Source organism: Pungitius pungitius, chromosome 7 (genome assembly GCF_949316345.1).
Source record: "Pungitius pungitius chromosome 7, fPunPun2.1, whole genome shotgun sequence".
In the NCBI taxonomy this organism is placed as follows: Eukaryota; Metazoa; Chordata; class Actinopteri; order Perciformes; family Gasterosteidae; genus Pungitius; species Pungitius pungitius.
The window spans coordinates 16,336,979-16,357,219 of NC_084906.1; the positions used below are offsets into that span (position 1 = coordinate 16,336,979).

General features: G+C 42.6%; 2 protein-coding genes across 2 annotated transcripts; one reads left to right on the forward strand and one right to left on the reverse strand.

The window, feature by feature from the left end:
- Positions 1-277: 277 nt before the first annotated feature.
- Positions 278-6,524, reverse strand: cope (COPI coat complex subunit epsilon). Its single transcript, XM_037470394.2, has 10 exons — positions 6,376-6,524; positions 6,143-6,205; positions 5,871-5,971; positions 5,097-5,249; positions 4,687-4,740; positions 4,435-4,516; positions 3,584-3,739; positions 1,991-2,059; positions 946-1,020; positions 278-606 (listed from the first exon to the last, which is right to left on the reverse strand). The coding sequence occupies exons 1-10, from the start codon at positions 6,475-6,477 to the stop codon at positions 553-555; spliced, it is 909 nt and encodes a 302-aa protein (XP_037326291.1). The 5' UTR covers positions 6,478-6,524; the 3' UTR covers positions 278-552.
- Positions 6,525-7,628: 1,104 nt separating this feature from the next.
- tnfaip8l1 (tumor necrosis factor, alpha-induced protein 8-like 1) lies at positions 7,629-19,442 on the forward strand. The gene is made up of 3 exons (XM_037470114.2): positions 7,629-7,942; positions 16,442-16,721; positions 17,523-19,442. The coding sequence occupies exons 2-3, from the start codon at positions 16,450-16,452 to the stop codon at positions 17,809-17,811; spliced, it is 561 nt and encodes a 186-aa protein (XP_037326011.1). The 5' UTR covers positions 7,629-7,942; positions 16,442-16,449; the 3' UTR covers positions 17,812-19,442.
- Positions 19,443-20,241: the final 799 nt, after the last annotated feature.

A 20,241-nucleotide genomic window follows, 5' to 3' on the forward strand; every position in this document is an offset into this window, starting at 1 on the left:
GATAAGCCGCACGCTTCGCTTTCAATGACTATCAACGGGTACGTTGAAAACAGGGCAGCGTCCGTTTATGCCAAAAGGGAAGAGAAGGGGGGGGTAAAAGGGTGCGTGACGTGATTAGGGCCCGCTATCTTCCTTTATAAAAGGTCTGTTTGAGGACTCATTAAGGGGGACTTAAAGGGACAGTGTAGACACGACCACACGCAGAAGACAGTTCAAATCTGTCATGTGAAAATGAATTAATTAGTGCATGCAAACAAAACCACACGTCAAACTCAGCAATGGTGTTACACATTTATTATCGTTTCAGATGAACACTTACATTAAAACAGACGTGTTGATTGTGTTGAAATTCAAATTAATAAAGGATGGACATGTTTTAAATACACACAGTGTGGGGGGGGGGGATCATGACTTCTGGTCAGCTTTATATAATACAGCCAACGTTTTTTTCCTGACAAGTATCAAAACAAATAAAGGAATGCAAATTAGAAGGAAAACTATGGTGTCATACTGAAGTCCATTGTTGAGGTGTATCCTGTGAAGGCAGGTGACCTACGCTGTGGCGATGGGAGCGTACTGCATCACTAGTCGGTCGAACTCATTCTCCTGCAGGGGAGCAAAGCGCACAGGACACACTTATTCAATGGTTCAACCCAGTTGAAGCATGTTTATGTACATCTCCAGCTTTGTGTAATTACAACAGTGTGTGACAAAGGCAAAAGGTTCAGGGTTTAGTGCTCTCATTGACGCTGCTTCAAGGACACATGCTGCACAGCATTGAAAACAAACAAGCTGGGTAATTAAATTATAACAGAGAAAAGGTTACAAAAGCTTGTCACCAACCGAGGATGGATCCTGTAAACGTAGATAGCCCTGGTTATAGGTCAGCAGCCTCCCCCCACAAAAACAAGCTTTAAACAACAAATAAAGACCCCATCAAGTTACCTTGGCCAAGTAGTCTTTGAGGAATGGGTGGGCTTTGTGTGCATCTTTCAGCTGAGAGAGGTATCTATTGGTTACCTGAGGATAAATGTAAAACAAATGTGGCAACGGGTGAGAAAGTGGACTTAAAGACCTTAAAAGGGACTTTAAAACTGCTAAAAAAGGTAAATGTTATGGCCGCTTGTTAACAACGAAGCCCGTTTTTTAGGGTGGTTGTCTGTGGTCTTGTCACTAGTTTGAAGTGGATAAGATCCAGTTTGAAAAAGTTGACGTTACACAAAAAATCTTAAAGACAGTCGTGGGTTTGATTGAATGTCGATGGGCCACAATCCAAGAGTTCAAACTATTACTTTGCTCTTGGATGATTGCCAGACCTCATTTGAGTAATGACGTGAGCAAGAGGAGACCAATCCAAACGCTTTTCCCTTCGCAGAGCACAGGAGCAGCCGAATAAAACGAAACAATATTTGGAGACCTATCATTAGTCAGGAGCCTACAAGAACCGACAAAGTTCAATATTACTCAGATTTAAACAAATGCAGTCCATTTATAAACTACACGGTTACCGTAAGGTTTAAGCTTATTTGCAGAACTTGCTGACATAATTCCAGTAAACCTTGAGTGCGATGTGCTAATCAGTGGTTATCTCAGTTTGAAAACGCTTAAGTGATATTTGTCGACTATCAACGATATATTGCATTACTATCAAGTTCAAACTAAAGACAGATAATTCTTAGTCTTTATCTTATGAACTCCGTTCCAGAGCGTCTTATTCACACAGCACTAAACCATTGGAAATGCTGAGATGACACGTTTCACGATAGAGGACAAATGCAATCAAGAAATCACTTGGATGAATGCTTTTCACATGCTTCAATCAAAGCAAACACACACAAAACTGCTGAGAAGACCATCGTGCTGCCTAAGCGCAGCGCTATCGGACAAAGATATTTAGAGTCCTCTTTGACTCAGGACAGGTTTGTAAAATGCTAAACTGAAGACTGTTAAAATGTTGCCAGAGTTAACAGTTTTTGGTTCAAAGTCTCACCTCGGGAGCTTTGCCCAGGTGCTGCGTCAGCACTATGAGGTTGATCAACGTCTCAGGGTGACTGCTGTCCTAAAAGGAGACAGAAAGGAAGACAAAAAGGGTTAGGGTTCTTCAAAAGGCACACGGGACAGCAAAATAATCAAGAGAGGAGACAAGACATTAAAAAGAGAAGATTCTCGTCACTTACTATGATGAATGAATGAATGATATAACTTTACTCTCCTAAATCACAACTTTCACACTTGTGGTGCCAATTCAGTAAATTGTCATGAATGGAATTATGGTTCAAGTATCAATTTCTCAATGACCTTTAACCTTTATATTTTAAATTTATTCAGTCCACTTATCACCATGAAACATTTTGTCTGGTTTTGCAGGGCAGAACAATGAGCTTCAACATTCATGCAAAGCTACATGCTAAACCTACTTTATTTTATGCTTTGTGTGTTTAGTGAAAGATAAAATCACAGGATAACGATATCCTTCTAGTAGTTTAACCGGTAAAGAAACGAAGGGAGAAAAGGTCCCGAAAAACTTCGTATTTGTGAAAAGCTTCACTTCAGTTTACCTAAACTGATCTGAATTTCCAGTCATAACAGAAAGCAGTCTCATAGTCTGACTGGTCCTAATTGTCAACATGGCTGAGCTTTTATAACATTAAAGTGAATAATCTGTTGTAGTTTGTGGAAAAGAAAAGCAGTGTGTACCGGTTGACCTCAATGTTGTTAAGGATACGGTAACTGAAGACTACAAAAGAATATGTGGTGCCATCTGCTGTTAAAGCGCAAACACTGCATATGAGGCCTCAACTGAACAGAAAATATTTAATCTTATTTCTGAGAATTGTGATATAGGAGTTATACTAAGAATAACAACCTTATTACTAACCTTTAAATGTTAAGTTAGTGTGGCTAACACTTTTGGTTTCACTAAAATATCTAATAATATTCTTCTTTTTTTTAAAAAATTTTTTAATTTTCTTACAGTATAAATTTCACACAGACTGTCATACCAGTAAGTCGAAACAACTATTTTTCACCGCTGAAGGCGCAGCGGTCAACACTTCGTGCCTTACGTGTATTGAGATTGAGTCATGGTTATAACTTCAATGAATAACCCACAACTAACTCTTTAACCAACACAATAGTTTGTGACATTAATATAATTGTACATTTATAAAGTTACACCGAACTGCATGCTGGGTACAGCTCGGCTGCTATCACTACAAGAAACTCCATCGCTACATAAAAACACGGAAAAGAGTGATGCAGGGGAACGAACGACAGACCAGAGCTGCACCAACATGTGTGCAGGTGTGCTGTTGGAGTTTTTTTGTTTTTTAAAAATCTGACTGAAGTTAGATCAGAAAACGATTTACTGCAGTTTGTTGAGCCACTGGTGGCAACACTGGCAGCCACAACAGCTAACACGCTAACAAGCTGGCTAGCGAGCATTAAACAACGAGCGGTGAACAGATGTTCAGGTGGCCGGCAGTCCTTTTACGGGATCAATCGATGAATGTGTTTACTTGATGAAAAATAATAATCGGGATATACCGAATACCGCCAAATTCCATATGAATTTTTGTCTCACCTTGTCCAGGGCCTCCTGTAGCACTCCCTCTGCTTCCTCCCACTTGTTCTGAGCCATGTAACAGGCTGCTTGCCCGTTGAGGAGCAGCAGTGTAGAAGAGTACTTGTCTGACATCTCCTGGAAAATGTAGTAGGCATCCTGAAGCTTCTCTCCACCCTGGAACAGCACGCAGGATGTGATCAAATGTATGCAAGAAGAAATGCTCTGCAGTGAACGCTTGAAAAGCCAAAAAAAGTCAACAATCCCTGCCGAGTCGGTTTAGTTTTTAATGGTGCCGTGGTACTCAATGCACCTGAAGAACTGGACGAAATGTGTTTAATGGAACACAGTCCTTTTAGACCCAAACAGCACAGACAGCACAGATACAATACAGTATGACAAACACATTAAAACAAATGGCTAAAAACAACATGGTTAAACTAATAAACACTATGTACAAAAAAAGGCAAGATTACTGAAAGTTCTTTGTAAGAATAGAAGAGAGAGAAGTGAGGACTGATCAGCAAGTACAACAGTCAACTATGGCTTGTTACAGCTTTTGTTTGAATATGTGAGGGCTGTTAGTTTGAGCGTGTTTTGTACTGAGTTCCAATCATTTGCAGCAATAAAATAAATGCAGTTATGAACAAACACAGAATGGACTTTGTTAAGTTTAGATTCATGCTGCCCTCAGAACTGCTGAATACAACCCTGCCTGCTAATCATTTCGAACACGATTGCCGCTTCAGTCATTAACAATTGATGCAAAGATGCAATGCACATAATTATATGAATATGGTTTACAAGTTATGATAGAACATTTATCTATAAATAAAACATGTGTATTGATAAGTAAATATTAGCCTCCTCACCACTGCGATATTAACCCAGGCTGTGGCCAGCTGGGTGAGAGTAGCGTCCTCATCCTGCTCCTGCATCTTCTTTAGCTCTTTCCTGTCAATGAGAAGAATTTAAGGCCATAGTTATGATAAACTCGTCACGGTTTATTTATAATTATGTGTATGCAAAGTGTAGACTTACTGTCTAATTACATTAATAAACTCATAACAAATCTAAGATAACAATTCAATGAAATCATCCACTATTTACGCATTATGCCACACCTTGCCAGGTCAACACGATCCAGGCTCAGCAACACCTGGATGTTCATGGCCATGCTGAAAAATGGACAAATGTTGAGGTCAGTTTCAGGTTGTGGCTTGTGACTTGTGGCCACAATCTTCATTTTCAACCCAAATTGTCTAAAGACACCTTTCTGTTTTTTCCTGAGCTTGCTTATCTCATTGACAGTATGATGCAGTAGAATGTGAGTTGTTCAGTAATTCTTATACTTGCGTTTACATTACTTCATTTATACAACAAGTTCTGTCATCTTTATCCTAGTTTAAATAGAAGGAGCATGATGTTTGAGGAAACTCAAATATTTCATTTCCTCTTATTACCTGAAATCAGTTTCTAACGTGAGCAATATCTTTCTGACACTTTTAAAAAGAAAACCTCGATCATTTCTCACCATTCAAGGCTTTCTCCTTGGTGCAGAGTCCTAAGAGCAGCATCCGTGTTCAACTCATGGTAGTAGATGGAGGCAGCCATGAGGAGGAAGGTGGTATTGGCAGCATCCATGCTCTTCGCCATTTTCTTGTCAAGATCATCAACAATAGCATCTCTGCGAAAAAAAAAGTAGCAATAATAGACGCAAGATTGTTCGGGCAATGAGGACTTTAAAATAAAGAGAAGAGGTATCTCCAAACACAATTGGAATTAAACTTGAAAGGACTACCTTTGGGGGATATATTGAATATTTGGGGGATATAATCTATAAATCTGTCAAGTATATCGTGGTTATTCTTATGCAATTTGGATGCAACTAGTTGCCACCAAAAAAAGGAGAAGAAAACAGTGATATTAAGATAGTTTGATAGACGACCGAAACATCTGGAAAGAGCACTACTAAGAGAACTACTGCAGCAACAGATCAAACTGCAAAACATGGTTTGCATCATTACCGTGTTGAGAATTAGGTTCTAGTGTACCCTCGAGAAATTCCAACAAAATTAACCAGAGAAAGTCAAGGTTACGAGAGCCCGCCAGGAAACAATGCATTCAAGTGTAACGACATGACTGACTGTAATACTTGTTATTTTGTCCAACTTGATACTGATTGAATAATTCCTTAGCTAAAAATGGTAGTAGTATATTAAGCTTAACCTGAATACTGTCACAGCGTAGCCACATAAGACTCATGAACCTTCCACGTTTCAGCCAAGAGTCAAATACAAGCCCTTACCTCTTGCTTTCACTGGACAGATACTCAGCAAGCATCTTGACAGCTTGAAGCTCTGGTGGAGAGTTGCTCTTGATGTCATCCAGGACAACAGCATACTTCCTCTGCAGGAGAACAAAACACAACGTGTCATGGGGAGCGATTTTCAATCTGCGTGTGTAACACTGACTGGATATTAAGTAGCTTTCGGCTGATGACAAGAGACTGAGCTCCGTGTGACACATCATTTCTAACGTTGGCCTACACGAGCAAAAGAGTGTGGAGGAAAGGTTTACCTGCGCAATGTATGCCCTGTACAAGAACATGTCTCTTTCAATCTCCTTTTCTGGCGTTGGTGGCTTTAAATAAAAGAAAACAAAGGCAGAATTTTACAAGAAAATATTTGCTAACATGTTTAGCATCGATGCTCAAAACGCTGTTGGCTACATTAAGGTTAGAGATGTAACGTGAACTAACAGAACAAATAGTTTACTTTTTCACATCCAACTGTTGCCATTTAGGTACTCACCTTCACTTTCTGAGCCTCGTTGATACACTGTTGATAACTGCCAATATAATAGGCATTTTTTACATCGAAGAGTTCATCAACATCACCCTGCTGCGCCGCCATGTTTGTCTACTGAACTTCCCGACACGTAGCAAAAATACGTCACCATCCGGTTTGTCGCTGAGAGTTGTGGGTAGTTGAGTTCAACAAAAGCACAGGTGAATGGTGCGAATGCCAGGTATGTATTGTACCTGTATTGTAAATTAATACAACATGAAAAAGATGCAATATAATCTATATGTTATTTTGTCTGAAAAGGGGGAATATCTTTATACATACAAACCACAGCTGTTTGACATAGAAAATGAATGTCCACCACTGTACCAATGTACACAGAACATTTCAATCTCATTTTATAGAAATAATGATCGTGTAAAACATTTTTTCACCTATTTTAAAATACTAGATAATATTTTTTTTAAATATTTTTTCATTAAGGCTTGCTTTGACACACTTACTTACTGTCCCCGATTATCACATTATACCACTAGAGGACGCCTCAGATCAAGTGCAGGTGTCTTCCTTTTATTATAAAGGAGATTTGCAGCGACACACTACTCAAACCTAAAGTACAAGATAAAAAATATTGATAGACCACGTTTATGGGGTTGTATAAATGACACCAATTACACCAAGGTTTCAACTGAGGCTGCTTTAGCAATATAGGGCCTAAACCTGTAATCTATGATATCAAGAGTTTAAGATTATCTCAGCGTTAAAAAAGGCTATTTTGACCTCGGAAATTCCCATTGCCTCATTTCACAGATGACAAACTTCCTGTATCCTCGAAAACATCCGCTGACAAAATGTATTTGTGTGCTTGTACGCGTGGGTGCACTTGTATATGTGTGTTTGTTGTCATTATTAATGAAATGTTACAAACCTGTGAAAATTGTGATTCAACTAAAATGTAAATTGTTTTAAACTTAACAAGGATGTATATAATTTAGTATATGACAGAAAACTGGCCCCTTGATTTCCTGCTCATTGTTCCCATAACACCACTTCCTCTGGAAATCGTGGACTGGATAAGGATAATTCCTGGAAACCCTAATAGGGGCAGGTAGTGTCCTAGGTGTGAGTGGTCCAGTCCCAGGGCAAAGATAGGCGGGTCCACTCCCCATGCTGCTCCCCCATTGGCCCAGGCCAACATCAATCTGATGATTTCCAGGTCCCCCTCAAGTTTTTAAACTTTTTTTTTTCTTTACGAGGAGGCGGACTCGGGTTACAACCAACACCCGTAACCGATCCCACAGCAGCCGAGAGAAGAAAACGCTCTTTCAATAATTCACACATCTGTGCATGATACGCGGGTTACAGAACAAGAAGGAGCAGCGAAAGGGAGGACGTGTTTCTTTCGTGCGCGGAGCTCCAACAAAACAAACAGACAAAAAAAAGAGCAAAATGCTGTAAGGCAACTTCCCCCCCCCCCCCCCTGCGCTGCCGGGATGAAGACTTGAGAGGTTTAACGTTGGTTTTGAATTAACTTGTCATATTGCCGGCTGACTTCTCCTGTTGTGCCACTGAGGTGAGTTCACGTCGCTGGCGACTTTTCTCTTTTTTTTCCATCCCATAAACAAAAAATAACGGTCAGCTATTATCAGCGGCCTGCGGTCGAAATCACATCCAAGTTATTAGGCCGTTAAAGTGTTGACTGTTGTCGGCGTAGAGCTGTTTGTTCACGGTCACCGGACTAATGGAGGGAGTGGACTTAATGAGAGCCGCTTGTCTCTCCCGCACGGGCTGTATTTTGGTTTTACTACGAGGTGTAGCGAAAGTAACGGTCAAGCGTGTCAGTTGGGGCGTGATTCTAATATAGCATTTTGATTATTAAGCTAGCAACGACACAACCCGGCTTCAACCTAGTTTTGGGGTGGTGATTATTTTAACCATGAAGTAAATGTGCTTTTTTCCTTTTTTTTGAAAGGCAATTGATAGAGACGCCTCACAGTTAACTTTTAGCTAACTAATCAGTTAACGTTAATCAGCTTCATTGCCCAATTACCAAGCCTCTCTGGTGTCACGTGAACTCAATCATTCTAAAATTGGCTGTAACTTACATTATTATGAAATCTAATTTTCTTTTGACCATGTTTGCAATCATTATTAAAAAATGTGGATTGCATCTTTATGTGGCCAGTTAAGACAGTATTCTGACAAGGCTCTTGTGACATTTACCTTGAGTGAGTACACTTTTCACACTGGCAAGAAATTCTGTTAATGTGGAGGAACATTGAAAAAGAAGAGATCTGTGCTTTCATCCCTGCTGGAGTAAATAACCTCTCTACACGCCTCTTGGTAATCTACTGCGTGTCCAGGCCCAGACTGCAATGGGCGAAGACATATGTTTCGCAAACACTGATATGTTTTAGTAACATATTGCTGTGTTTACGTTGTAAAGCCTCGCTGCAGAACACGGTTAGAGTGTGGATGAATAGCTCCACTGTGCAGCCGGGGCTCTGGCAAGTAGCAGTACACATTATCATGCACAGCGTCAACAGACGTCAAATTAATTATGGCTTTGGATCAAGACTTGGAGTTGCCTTTCTCATTGTATTAGCTGTATCAGTAGAGGGGGAACATATAGTTATATATATATATTTCTATATCTGATGTACAGTATAAGCTAATGTATGTAAATGTTTAGACCAAATAACTTGGAACTGTCACGATTAATTGATCAATCTAAAAGTATATAGACAGTAAATTAAGCAGCAAATTTGATTATCAACGAATTAACCACTTCCCTGTTTCAGATTTTCAGTTGTAAGGATTTGCCAATCTGTGATATCATTTTACTTTGCGTATCTTTGGTTTTTGGACTGTTTAGTAGCTGATTGGCAACGTAAAGTTGTCTCTCTGTGCTCTTACAAAAGGCATTTTCTGCCATCTTATCTGTTTGGTGTTTGACCACCGGTCAGGTAAAGCAAACATGCTTTCGGAAAGTGACCCTCTTCTTTTGTTGTTGCCTGCTTTTTTTTCTAGTATGTTCTGACATTTGATGTAGATAAGATTGATGAGTTTATTAATATGATGACTGACAATGAAAATAATCGTGAGTTACAGAATAGCCAAGTTGATGTGCGTCGCTTTTGTGGGCTTTAACATATTGTGAAAATGAAATACAGTACAATATAAGTACGATCAAAGTCCCTTTTCATTTAGATTTCACGCATGACCGGTTTTAATGAGTATTTGCTTTACCATTAATCATAGCTTTGTGCTTCACAACAGCTTTATTATTGTTTCAGCACAATGCGATTCTGAAAGACAAGAAATAATAATGATGCACGATAATTGCCAGTCAATAGCAGGATTAAGCGAATGCTGGTAAGCCTCCACTATGTATATGTCAGTGTAACTGTAGCTGTGCAGTCCCTCCTCGGCGTGTCTCTTAAAGCAGGACAATAGAGTCACGTTGCCATGCATTCCCAATGCGGCGTTATTAAAAGCACAGCTTGAAATTGCAGCAGTAATGCTAGAGTCTTCCGAGGGGGAATCAATGGTAACTTGCTGACAAGACAAGGGGTGTTTGACCTGTTTTTTTTTTGTTTTTTTTTACTAGGCTGCAAAGTTCAGCCGAGCACGCGTTTGGCCTCCAGTTTCCGCGGAAACCCAGAAAGATTTCGTAATACGGGGGGACTGGTCGAAGAAAGAGCCTCATGACCTGCAAACAGCTGGGCTCTGCTTGAAGCGGACCCGCTGCTCTCACCGATCTGCCTTCCTGCTGTTCTTACAGACGAGCTCTCTGCTATTTGCCACTCCATTGACATACCAAGTTAACAAATGATGCTCTTGAGGCTTGAGGTGAAGAAAATTACTCATAATGTGACCGGCTCTTATGGTGGCCTTAATTAAAATGTCCCCGGCCCGGACATCATTCATAACTCAAGCACCAGTTAGCACCTTGATTATGGCTTGCATTACGCGCAACACTGTTAGGATGCTAATTATATTGTGAGTAATATGTAATTTAAAACTGAGACATAGCAATCCAAGTGAAGTCATGCGGTAGCTTAACTCTCTTTAAAAAAAATAAAAATAAAGATATCTTATATTAGCTTAACTTTTTTTTTCCTCTCAGATGTGTTAGCTGTACCCATAAAACAACCAGCCGCTCCAGAATTGAATGCTAGAGCAAATGTTGTCTGAGTGTTGTGTTGGTCCCTCAGGCAGCGCATCAGCTACTGTATTCTCAGCCTTATTATACATGCGTACCGCTCACTGATGTTCCTAAATTAAGAACATAAGCTCCCAGTCACTGTTTCTCCCGCTGAATGTGCTGGCAGTCCCCCCCCGCCCCCCCCCCCCCTCTCCAAGTCCCTTATCGCAGGCCCAACCTGTTGCACCGCGGCAGTCTCCTCTTAGCCTCCGGCCTATTTTAGTCCAAATCGGCTGGCTGAATTATTAATCCCCTATCCATTCTACGCCGATGTGTTAATTATTAATTGTTCAGACGGCTCTGGCAGATCTGAGAAAACTGTTAAAAAATTAAAAAATAAAAGTGAAAAAGGAGTGGGATTGGGGCCTCGTGTCTCAGGCACTGATTGCCTCCCCGTCTCAGCAGATCTGCACCAACGACGGCGACTGCGTGGGAGGATGAGAAAGTGACGGCACACAACCGTCACACAAAGGACTCCTTCAAGCAAAGCATGAATGTGGTCCGTTGGCGTGTGTGTGTGTGTGTGTGCGCGTCGGTTTGGATGTAATTACGGCTCTCATGCCAGACGCTGAACCAGATGTGTGTGCGTGAGACCACTGCGCACCGGTTGTGTTGCGTAACGTAACTTGGTGAAAGATGAAATTGCAGCGTTCTCTTGTCCTGAAATCCGGCCGTTGATTTCCTCCAACAGTGGAGTGGTTCCAGTAGCTCATTTGAGTGGTGGTTACTTGTCCTCTCTGAGCACAAAGCACGGATGTACCTTATATAACAAACAGGATTGTCTATTGTTTCTCAAAGTGGAGATGGATTATTTCAAACAGCTGGGGGAGAATCTGCAGAGAGACGCGATTTGAAGATTTCCAGATAACAACTCCTTTTATTGACATCCGTAGTGCTTTTGGTCATGTTGAAGGAGTTTTTTTTTTTTTCCAACTTCCTCCCAGGGGTCCACAGTTCTCTTGTTATTTTGTGCAGTGTAGTTTGGCTTTTATGTAATCTCACGCAGGAAAAGATAAGCTAATGCTTGTGTCGATTTCACACGTCGCCTGGTGTTTTATTCACCTTTGCTCGTGGGAGTTCAACCATGAGGCAGCAAAGCAAATACAATGTGCTCAGAGTATGTACACAGTACAACATCCTCCTCCCTGCCAGTTCAACTGCCCCCTCATAAATGCTACCTTTATTGTGTTTGGGTGTCGTTGCTACGATTTCAGAGAGGCCTTTGTTCAATGCTCCCTCTTGTGGAAGTATTCATATTAAAGCCGAAACGTTGAAATACGCTGCTTTCCTTTTAACTGAAAATGGTCGGTTGTTTGACTTTTGCTGCAATTAAACGAGCATCTTTACCCTGGGCTCCGGGAAACCGATTCTGTGTTCACCACTCATAGTATTTAGTTCTTTTACACGCATTTTAAAGTGTTCTATTCATGGCATTCTCTGCTTTTATGGAGCGGTGGACGGAAACGGGAACACGGCGCGGCCCGTTGAGAAATGGAGGGGGGGGGGGGGAGGAGGAGATATGGTAAAGGGCATCGGCTGGTCACAAACTGTGATGTGTGTCGTGAACTTCTGTTTAAGAAGAAGTTGCAAACAAGATTAATGCAATCAAAAGACAAAAATATGGCAAAACTCTAAATGCGTGGTTGGCGTCAGAGGAAATCACGGACATGCATTACGTCCGGGCAGATTATGGGGTTGTTTGTGTTGTGCGGTGCGTGATTGTGATGTGATTTATGTCCGTACACAAAGTTTACAGAGCAGTTAATCCCTACAAATTCAGAGCTATTCTCTGTAATCTGTTCCACTTCCGTGCCACGGCAGTGAAGATTTTCTCTGCTGATGGAGTCCTATTCGTCTGGGTCGCGGTGCCCCAATCGCCGTGACTGCTCATCCCTGAAGAATATGAAAGTCGTGACATTTTCTGCTGCCATCGACCAATCAGTTGTGGGATGAAGTGTCATGAAAAGTTCTGCAATATCGGCCAAAGCTTCTTTTATTTTATTTTATTTTAGCAATTTGTGGTGGTCAAATAGAACAGAAACCCATTTTTTATTGGTTTCCATGCCGGCTGTTATCGGCACTCGGCAAGCTGTCTAGATTAGCAGCAGGCATTGAGCGCGGAGATATTTTAGGTGCTGTGGCCTCTTCTCCCTCAAGAGGCATGGTGGCATGCGTTGGTGTGGGCGGGAGCTAAAGGTGAATCCAATATCTGGCTCTTTCTCACCTGTCACACCTCAAGTTTAGTTTGACTGACAATTGATGCCCCGCTTTTGGAAATAGCACTGCCACGGGACGCATTGTTATATTTTGACTGGAAATAGCATGTATGGAATGTGAATACTATTGAGTTGCTTTTTCCTGTTCTGTTAATTGGTAAGTGAGCCCACGCAGGCAAAAATACCGCAGCTAGTTCAGGCCAACGTTCACTTTACAACTTCTAAAATATGATGATTTTCAGTTGTTTTTGTGTCTAGTATAATTTTAATAACCCATCATTGGCTTTAGGGCTCAGGGTAATTGTCTCCTTACGACCACCGAGTAGAAATGTCGAATCAAAATCCTTTGTCACAGTTTGTAGTTTTATTGTGACGAGCTGCGAAGACCGGAGTCATTTTCCCTTTTTGGGTTGTTTTCGCCCTTTGACATAATTCAGGATTAAACGGGGCAAACTAGTCGAGGAGTGTACACCTCTGCTGCTTGCTGATGCCGCACTAAGTCACAGTGCGGCGTGGATGCTCACACTGACATTTCCAACGTGCTGACGTTCAGCAGGTATGTTTATTATTTACGAATCAATTAGTTGCAACCATAATGTGGATAATGCTTATAATCAGTGCTAGTTTTAATCGTGATACACTCCGGTCCTGAAAGTGTTGCAACAGGAGGTGGAAGTAATTATTTACAGTCCTTGTTCACACAACGCCTGCACAGAACGTAGTAGAAGTAGAAGTTGCCTTCCCACCTTTTCTCTTCCGCAAAAATCAATTGGGAAAAGCTGTTTTGCTGTGGTTGCCCCCAGAGGCAGACATCAAGTCGACCTGCCCGGAAAACTCAAAGAGGCAAAGCAAATTAAAGCCAGATAATGAAGTGCCCGTCGCATTCCCACCAGAGCCCGCTTCAGAAATCCCCCGAGGACCAGAAGGGGAGGGGGGGGGGTGGGGGTGGGGGGGGGCAGCGGGGTCATTTTCTTCAGTCGAGGCTGACGTACCGGGCCGAAGGAGCATCACCCGGACTCCCTCGCTGACACCAGACGTCCAACCCTGCGTAGGATCCGGTTTCAGCTCCAGGGGTCGTGTTTGCTTGGCTCTCGCCTGCATGTCTGTTGTGAGTGAATGAATGTATGCTGGCTTGTTGGAGGCAGGTTGACTGTTTTGTGGCTTGTTTAACCGGTGTAACGAGGCCTCGGGAGCCGTAGGCTGCCGCAATCTGTCTTTGTTTTTGTTTTGTCATTGTTTTTCTCATCATGCATGTGGGCGCATAAGTGTGCCCAGATGTTTTTTTGTTTTTGTCTGATTTGTGCTAGCGGCCCAGGGTGAGGCTCGTGCATTTTTTACAACGACTCTCAGCAGTTTTTGCTGCTGCCATATCTCGTTCGGCCTTAAATCAGTTAACATTTTGCCTCCTATAAATACTATGGAGAGTGTTGGGCTGTCCCTGGGCACCGGACATCACAGGCCATTTAGACCTGGCACTAAACGCTGGCGTTCAGCTGAGTCACCCTAAAAAAAATAATTTAAAAAACAGGATTCCTTGATTTAAAACCACTCCGAGCGCTTATTCCCCAGGGCTTTCTTTTTAGTTTTCTCAATTGTTTTCTTTTCTGGAACTATACAGGGGGGGGGGGGAGTGAAAGGACCGAATGTCTCCCTCCATCTTTAAGATAAGAGTGCCGGGGGTCTTTCATGTCACTCTTGAAAGAAATGGAGTTCCACCCTCCAAAAAAAACATCCCAATTGCGGCCACTTGCCCAAGTGTTTGTTTTCGTGGGTATTAAAGACAAACACCCCTCCTTTTTGTCTGTGGTTCGTCGGCAGGCTGCGCGGCGATGCGATTGGCGCCGGTCCCCCGACGACGGGGGAATTTATTGAGCAATATGGAGGCACCCTGCAATCGGACAAAGAGGATGCTTTTTCTTAATGTGGCCGTTATTACTTTTTCTCAACTCTTAATCGCTATCAGCAAGGGCGCCCAGGAGAAGCGAGGGAGGTAAACGTAGAATTCCACGATAAGTCGCTGTCCCCCTGAGGCTGGCCGCTGTGATTGGACTGTGACCGCGTAGATGGAAATAAGGCTCTTTTTTTTTTCTTCTTTTTTTTCTTTTCAGGCGGTTCATTAGTCTTTCTCCTCTGTTATCCGTTTCACACACATTGCATCAGAGCCGGGTTTTCTGTAACAAGTGCAGCGTGTCAAGTTTAGAGTTCTGTCAATGATCCTTGATCAGCACAGCGAGAGGCCGGATTACATGTCCAGCTCCTGCAAAAGAGGGAGGGAGTGAAACTAAATGCAGCATGAGACAGTATCTAAATGTCCCCCGATGTTTCAGGATTGTGTCTATATATTTTATATATATATATATACCCCCCCGTCCATCTCTATGCTGCTGCCTTTTCACTTCCTCTCCTCTTGTCTCCTCCCTGGGAAGCATCCTGCTGACACTCACTCCAAGGAGTCTTATTGATATTCTTGGAGAAGCATTGCGAGAGAGGAGAGCGAGGAGAAAGGGGGAGGGAGAGAGAGAGAGAAAAGTTATACACTGTAGCAGCAGAGGCAGTTCCTTCTAATACCAAGCCTAAAAATCCAGAGTCACACAGCAGGAACGTGTCACTATTCATTTTATCTGCTGCGTTAATGGATTTGTAAAACTCTTGAGCACGTGGAAAGGCAATTGGCCATTAATGCGGGATTTCAGTTAAGCTTTAGGGTACTTTCATGTGGAGGGCATTAAAGTCACATTGTGATGTGAATGGGATACTACGCTTGAATATAATTACATATAATTGTTTTCACTTTGGCAGTCACCTGGAGAGTTGTAATGAAGTCAGATCTGGCGGTTTTTGCCCCTCAGGTTGATAAATGTTTGACTTATTTGCATGAATGAATCCTTAATTCCTGACATGGTATTGTTTAAATGGTTTTCAATCTTCTTGTAGAAAGGGTTAGTTTATTTATAGCCAATTCAAACAACAGAACATGTGAGAGCGGGCCTAACTATCTAATTCATTTTCAGTTAATGGTTTTAAAAGGCAAACTTTCTCTGGTTCCCGCCTGCAAATGTGAGGATTTTCTGCTCTTTGTTTTCATTGAAATAAGTGACATGTCATTTTCCTAATAAAAAAAAAAAAAAAAAAAGTTTCAAGATCCCTTAAATCAATTTTTGAAATATGATACATTTTTATTTCTGCCTTATTGATGATTCAGAGCAGTGGGGCGGTGGCCCCCGTGGACCCCGCTATTCATGAGGGGCAGTCTTTGGCTGAGCTACACACACACACACACACACACACACACACACACACGCCTTGTTCTCTGAATGCAGATGAAACATTGAGATTCCATTTCCCGCCTTGCCGGGTCGGGGCTGTACCCAACTTTACTCCCGCACGCGTAACGAGCCGCCGCGCCCTGACGCCTCGCGAGCTCGCAGCCAGAGGGGTTGCAGGGACCAATTTGACAGCCGCCACTGCTCATTGTCTGATGAAGTGCACCGTTGTCTGCCCTGCAGTTTAAACGGTATTAGTGTAGATGCTATTTGCAATAACTCACGTAGCAGTCCGTCTGGTCCACTGTAAAAGATGTAAATATGTCCATTCATTAGAATTGTTACAGTTGATCTGAACCGTTCTTTTGTCTCTCTGACTCTCCCAGACCCGACCATGGACTCCTTCAGCACCAAGAGCTTGGCCCTGCAGGCGCAGAAGAAGCTGATGAGCAAGATGGCCACCAAGAGCGTGGCCAACCTCTTCATCGACGACACCAGCAGCGAGGTACTGGACGACTTGTACCGCGTCACAAAGGAGTACACCCGCAACCGCAAGGAGTCGCAGAAGATCATCAAGAACTTGATCAAGATGGTGGTGAAGCTGGGCGTCCTCTACCGAAACAACCAGTTCAACAGCGAGGAGCTGATCCTGGTGGATAACTTCAGGTACGCTGCGAGAGACATTTTTAGGAATATTTTGACATTTTTCCCCTTTTTTTTTCTTGTCGCCGAGCCGGAGCCACGTAGCGATTAGCTTAGCCAGGCATGAAGATGGGAAGCAACAGCTGGCCCAGCGCTCTTCATAGTTCAGCTACTCGCCTGCAAACCATAAAGCCTGTTTGAGCTGCCAACAGTCACAATGACAAATGTGGTTTAAGGAAGTTACATGCTGGGACTATTGCTTGACGGATAGCAGGTTTTCAATCGGCTCCGCATTTATGTCCCCCGTCTAGATATAAAAGAAGGGTCAGTCTTTACTCAATACGTTTTTATTTCCAAAGAATTAAGCACATCAGTGACACCATATGTTGAATTATTGTTACATTGTTCATTAAAAGGTGACGAACCTTGAGAAACTATGTTCATCTGGTTCTTGTTAAGAACTTCAAGTGATGGAGACGTTGCATCACATTACATTACACGCCCCAATTATATTCTTGAATGCTGATGGAAGCAAATTAGTGAAATTGACTCTTGCATCGGTTTATATGTTTAACACTAAAATAGAAAAACTGAGCTGGGAGGCATGCGAATCTGAAATAAAAGAACGGCACGGAGAATGGGGATAATATTTGCACAGAGATGCATCGACGCCAAGGACAACACTGACTGATAGAGGTGGGGAGGGGGGGGGGGTTTGTGAAACTTTTCTGAAGGGAAAATCACAAGACAGCAGTTTCTATTTTTACTTCTTTCTGCTGCTCTGGTCAGAATTAGAAACTGACAGCGTCTCCTCTCTTCTTACAGGAAGAAGGTCCACACTCTGGCCATGACGGCGGTCAGCTTCCACCAGATTGAGTTCACCTTTGACCGCCGCGTCATGAGCGCCATTTTGAATGATTGCCGTGAGCTTCTGCACCAGGCCATCAAACGCCACCTGACAGCCAAGAGCCACTCGAGAGTCAACCACGTGTTCAATCATTTCGCCGACTGTGACTTCCTGGCGTCGCTCTACGGGCCCTCCGAGGTGTACCGCGCCCACCTGCAGAGGATCTGCAACGGGATCAACAAGATGCTTGATGAAGGGAACCTCTGACCTCCTCCTCATCAGGCACCTGTACCTCATTAGCAAATTTCAGCCAGGACCGTAACACTGAATTTTTTATCTTGTCTAGTTAGTCCAATGTCTGTCTTTTCTTCTTCTTCTTCTTCTTTTTTTCTCATCCACAGTAAACAAAACCACAGAAAACAACTCAGAAGCGAATGTAAAACCTTTCGCTCTTATCAGTATATTCAGGGATTGGAGCCTTGACAACTGTGCCTTGACCAAACAATAACACCATATTTGTGTCTTCCATCCAAGGGCACTCTGCTTTCTTACTTACTTAATCAAAAAGACACAGCCAGCACAAGCCTTCACTCATAACTCAACAAGGAGCTTTAATGGACCCAAATGGTTTTGAGTCCACCAGGAGCGGAAAGAAAGTGAATTTTTGTATATTCCAAATACCGACAGATAAAGAAGTGAATTTTTGTATATTCCAAATACCCATGGATAAAGAAGTGAATTTTTTTTTGTTGACATTTTTTAAAAGTAGTATTGCACTCAATCCTGAAGAAGCGCTGGACTGTACTTTCCTGCAATAATGAAACCATGTGAAACACTTCAGTTAATTAATCCTGCTTATCCCGAATATTACAGCTTTCACCATCGTGCACTGAACTTCACTTTGTAGAGGCCAGGCCTTTTTAAAAAAACATATATATATTTTTATAGAAGGCACCTCTAAACCAAAATCTTTTTCTTTTAATAGTCTGAATTACAGCTACCACAACAAAGATGAGGTATTTGGGTCACAGAGGGACCATAAACGTGTAGGAATTTGACTGTGCTGCATACTGTTGAATGGGAGCGCGAAATAATCACGACAGGGAAGCGGCACAATGGCCGCGGACTTAACTAATCGCCGTGAGAGACGTTGGAGCCCCGGGTCAGCTGTGTTTCAGATTTATCGCCCGTTGCCTCGGGTTTATCCGAAAAGCACTGAAACTCTGGTTAGAATTCTGACCGATTTGAACTAAAAAGGCTCCCCGAGAGCAGCCGGATGAAAGGATGGATGGGGAAACCGCTGCTCTGTGTTTATGAAAAGGGCCAGGCGTGGTACAGAGATTAGAGCAGAGACAAACACAGTACCTGATTGTACTCTCCCACTGCAATTACAGCCCCCTGTTCTGGGGCGGCATAATGGCCCCGCAGCCTGTCTCTGTCGAGCAGCCTCTCCATTTCGCCTGACAGCAGCCTGGTGTAATGTGACGGAGATAGCCATCGCTGTCCGCGCCGTGCGCGTCATGTTAATGGAGTGAAAGATGTTGTTGCGTTTCTTCCTTAAAATGAGAATATGAATAGCCAGCATCCCTCCCCAACGCTCTCATAATGGCTGTCTTCCCTTTTTTTGTCTGTGTGTTTTGTATCACCGAGTCTGTCTGGGAGATTGTTTTGTGCTGCGGCCTCATTTTGTATTCTGTTTATGTGTGTGTGTGTGTGTGTGTGAGAGTGTGTGTTTTGGGGTGCGTACCTGTGAGAGAATTGGAAATTGAGCCGTGTAATAAGCGCTGCGCTTTTCCAGATAGGATTGCTGAAACTTTAACTTCATCCACAGCAGCTCTGCCAAAGAAACGAAGACTGATGTTTCTCCAGATGCAGTCCCTCTCTTTTTTTTTTTTCTTCGAGAGGAACATTTCAGGAAACTGTATGCACTTGGTAATTATATCGCTGATAACGGAGATAATGAAGACATAGATGGTGGCCCTTGTGGTTTGGCCTTTTTACTTCTCTGATGACTCCCTGGTGCATAATCCTTGTCTGTTTTAAACCCATTTCACTTTCACCGCATTATTTCCAGAGGCTTCTCTGCTAGTAAAGTCCCCCCCCCCTTAAACAGTTGACTTTAATTGTGTTTTGTCGCCATTTCCTCCAATCCCTCTACATCTCAGGGTTCGTTTAAATCTCCGTTGGTTTAAAATCCACGACCCACTAAGTAGAAATCACCCAAATCTCTGCAACAGCCCCACTTATTTTACTCCAGCCCTCAATCTAAGCATACTTATCATGTTGCATTTTTGCTATTGTGGACTGTGAAATGTTTTTAATTTCACTCATGTATATATGATGTTTTTGTGTCCCCGTATTGTATCGAGACGCAACAAATATAATACATCTCACTATTTTTAAATAATAAAGTTGTCTTTTTTTTTGTTTACCCTCAATCAAGCGCTGAGCATCTTCCCATTAGTCTGTTGGATTGTGGAGTTTCAGAGGGGGCAAATCAGAGGTTAATCTGGCTATGTCTGGCCTGGATTTAGATGGGCAAATCCCTTTTTTCCTGCTCCCTTCATTGTCGGGTGGCCTTGAAACCAAACACGAACCCATCCGCCTGACAAACAATTCCACTCGGGGTGGGTTCTTTCCACTTCCTGCAGGCCTTCTCCACGGCCAAAGGAAGGAACAGGAAATTAGTCAAATGGA

What these genes read in the sequence shown, in the direction of transcription:
- cope (XM_037470394.2), bottom strand. Translation starts at nt 6,477, where the DNA reads ATGGCGGCGCAGCAGGGTGATGTTGATGAACTCTTCGATGTAAAAAAT. An exon ending in CAAGGAGAAAGCCTTGAATG is followed by an intron (nt 4,741 to 5,096) that starts GTGAGAAATGAT and finishes TCCATTTTTCAG; the next exon opens with CATGGCCATGAACATCCAGG. An exon ending in GATCGTGTTGACCTGGCAAG is followed by an intron (nt 4,517 to 4,686) that starts GTGTGGCATAAT and finishes TCTCATTGACAG; the next exon opens with GAAAGAGCTAAAGAAGATGC.
- tnfaip8l1 (XM_037470114.2), top strand. Translation starts at nt 16,450, where the DNA reads ATGGACTCCTTCAGCACCAAGAGCTTGGCCCTGCAGGCGCAGAAGAAG. An exon ending in ATCCTGGTGGATAACTTCAG is followed by an intron (nt 16,722 to 17,522) that starts GTACGCTGCGAG and finishes CTCTTCTTACAG; the next exon opens with GAAGAAGGTCCACACTCTGG.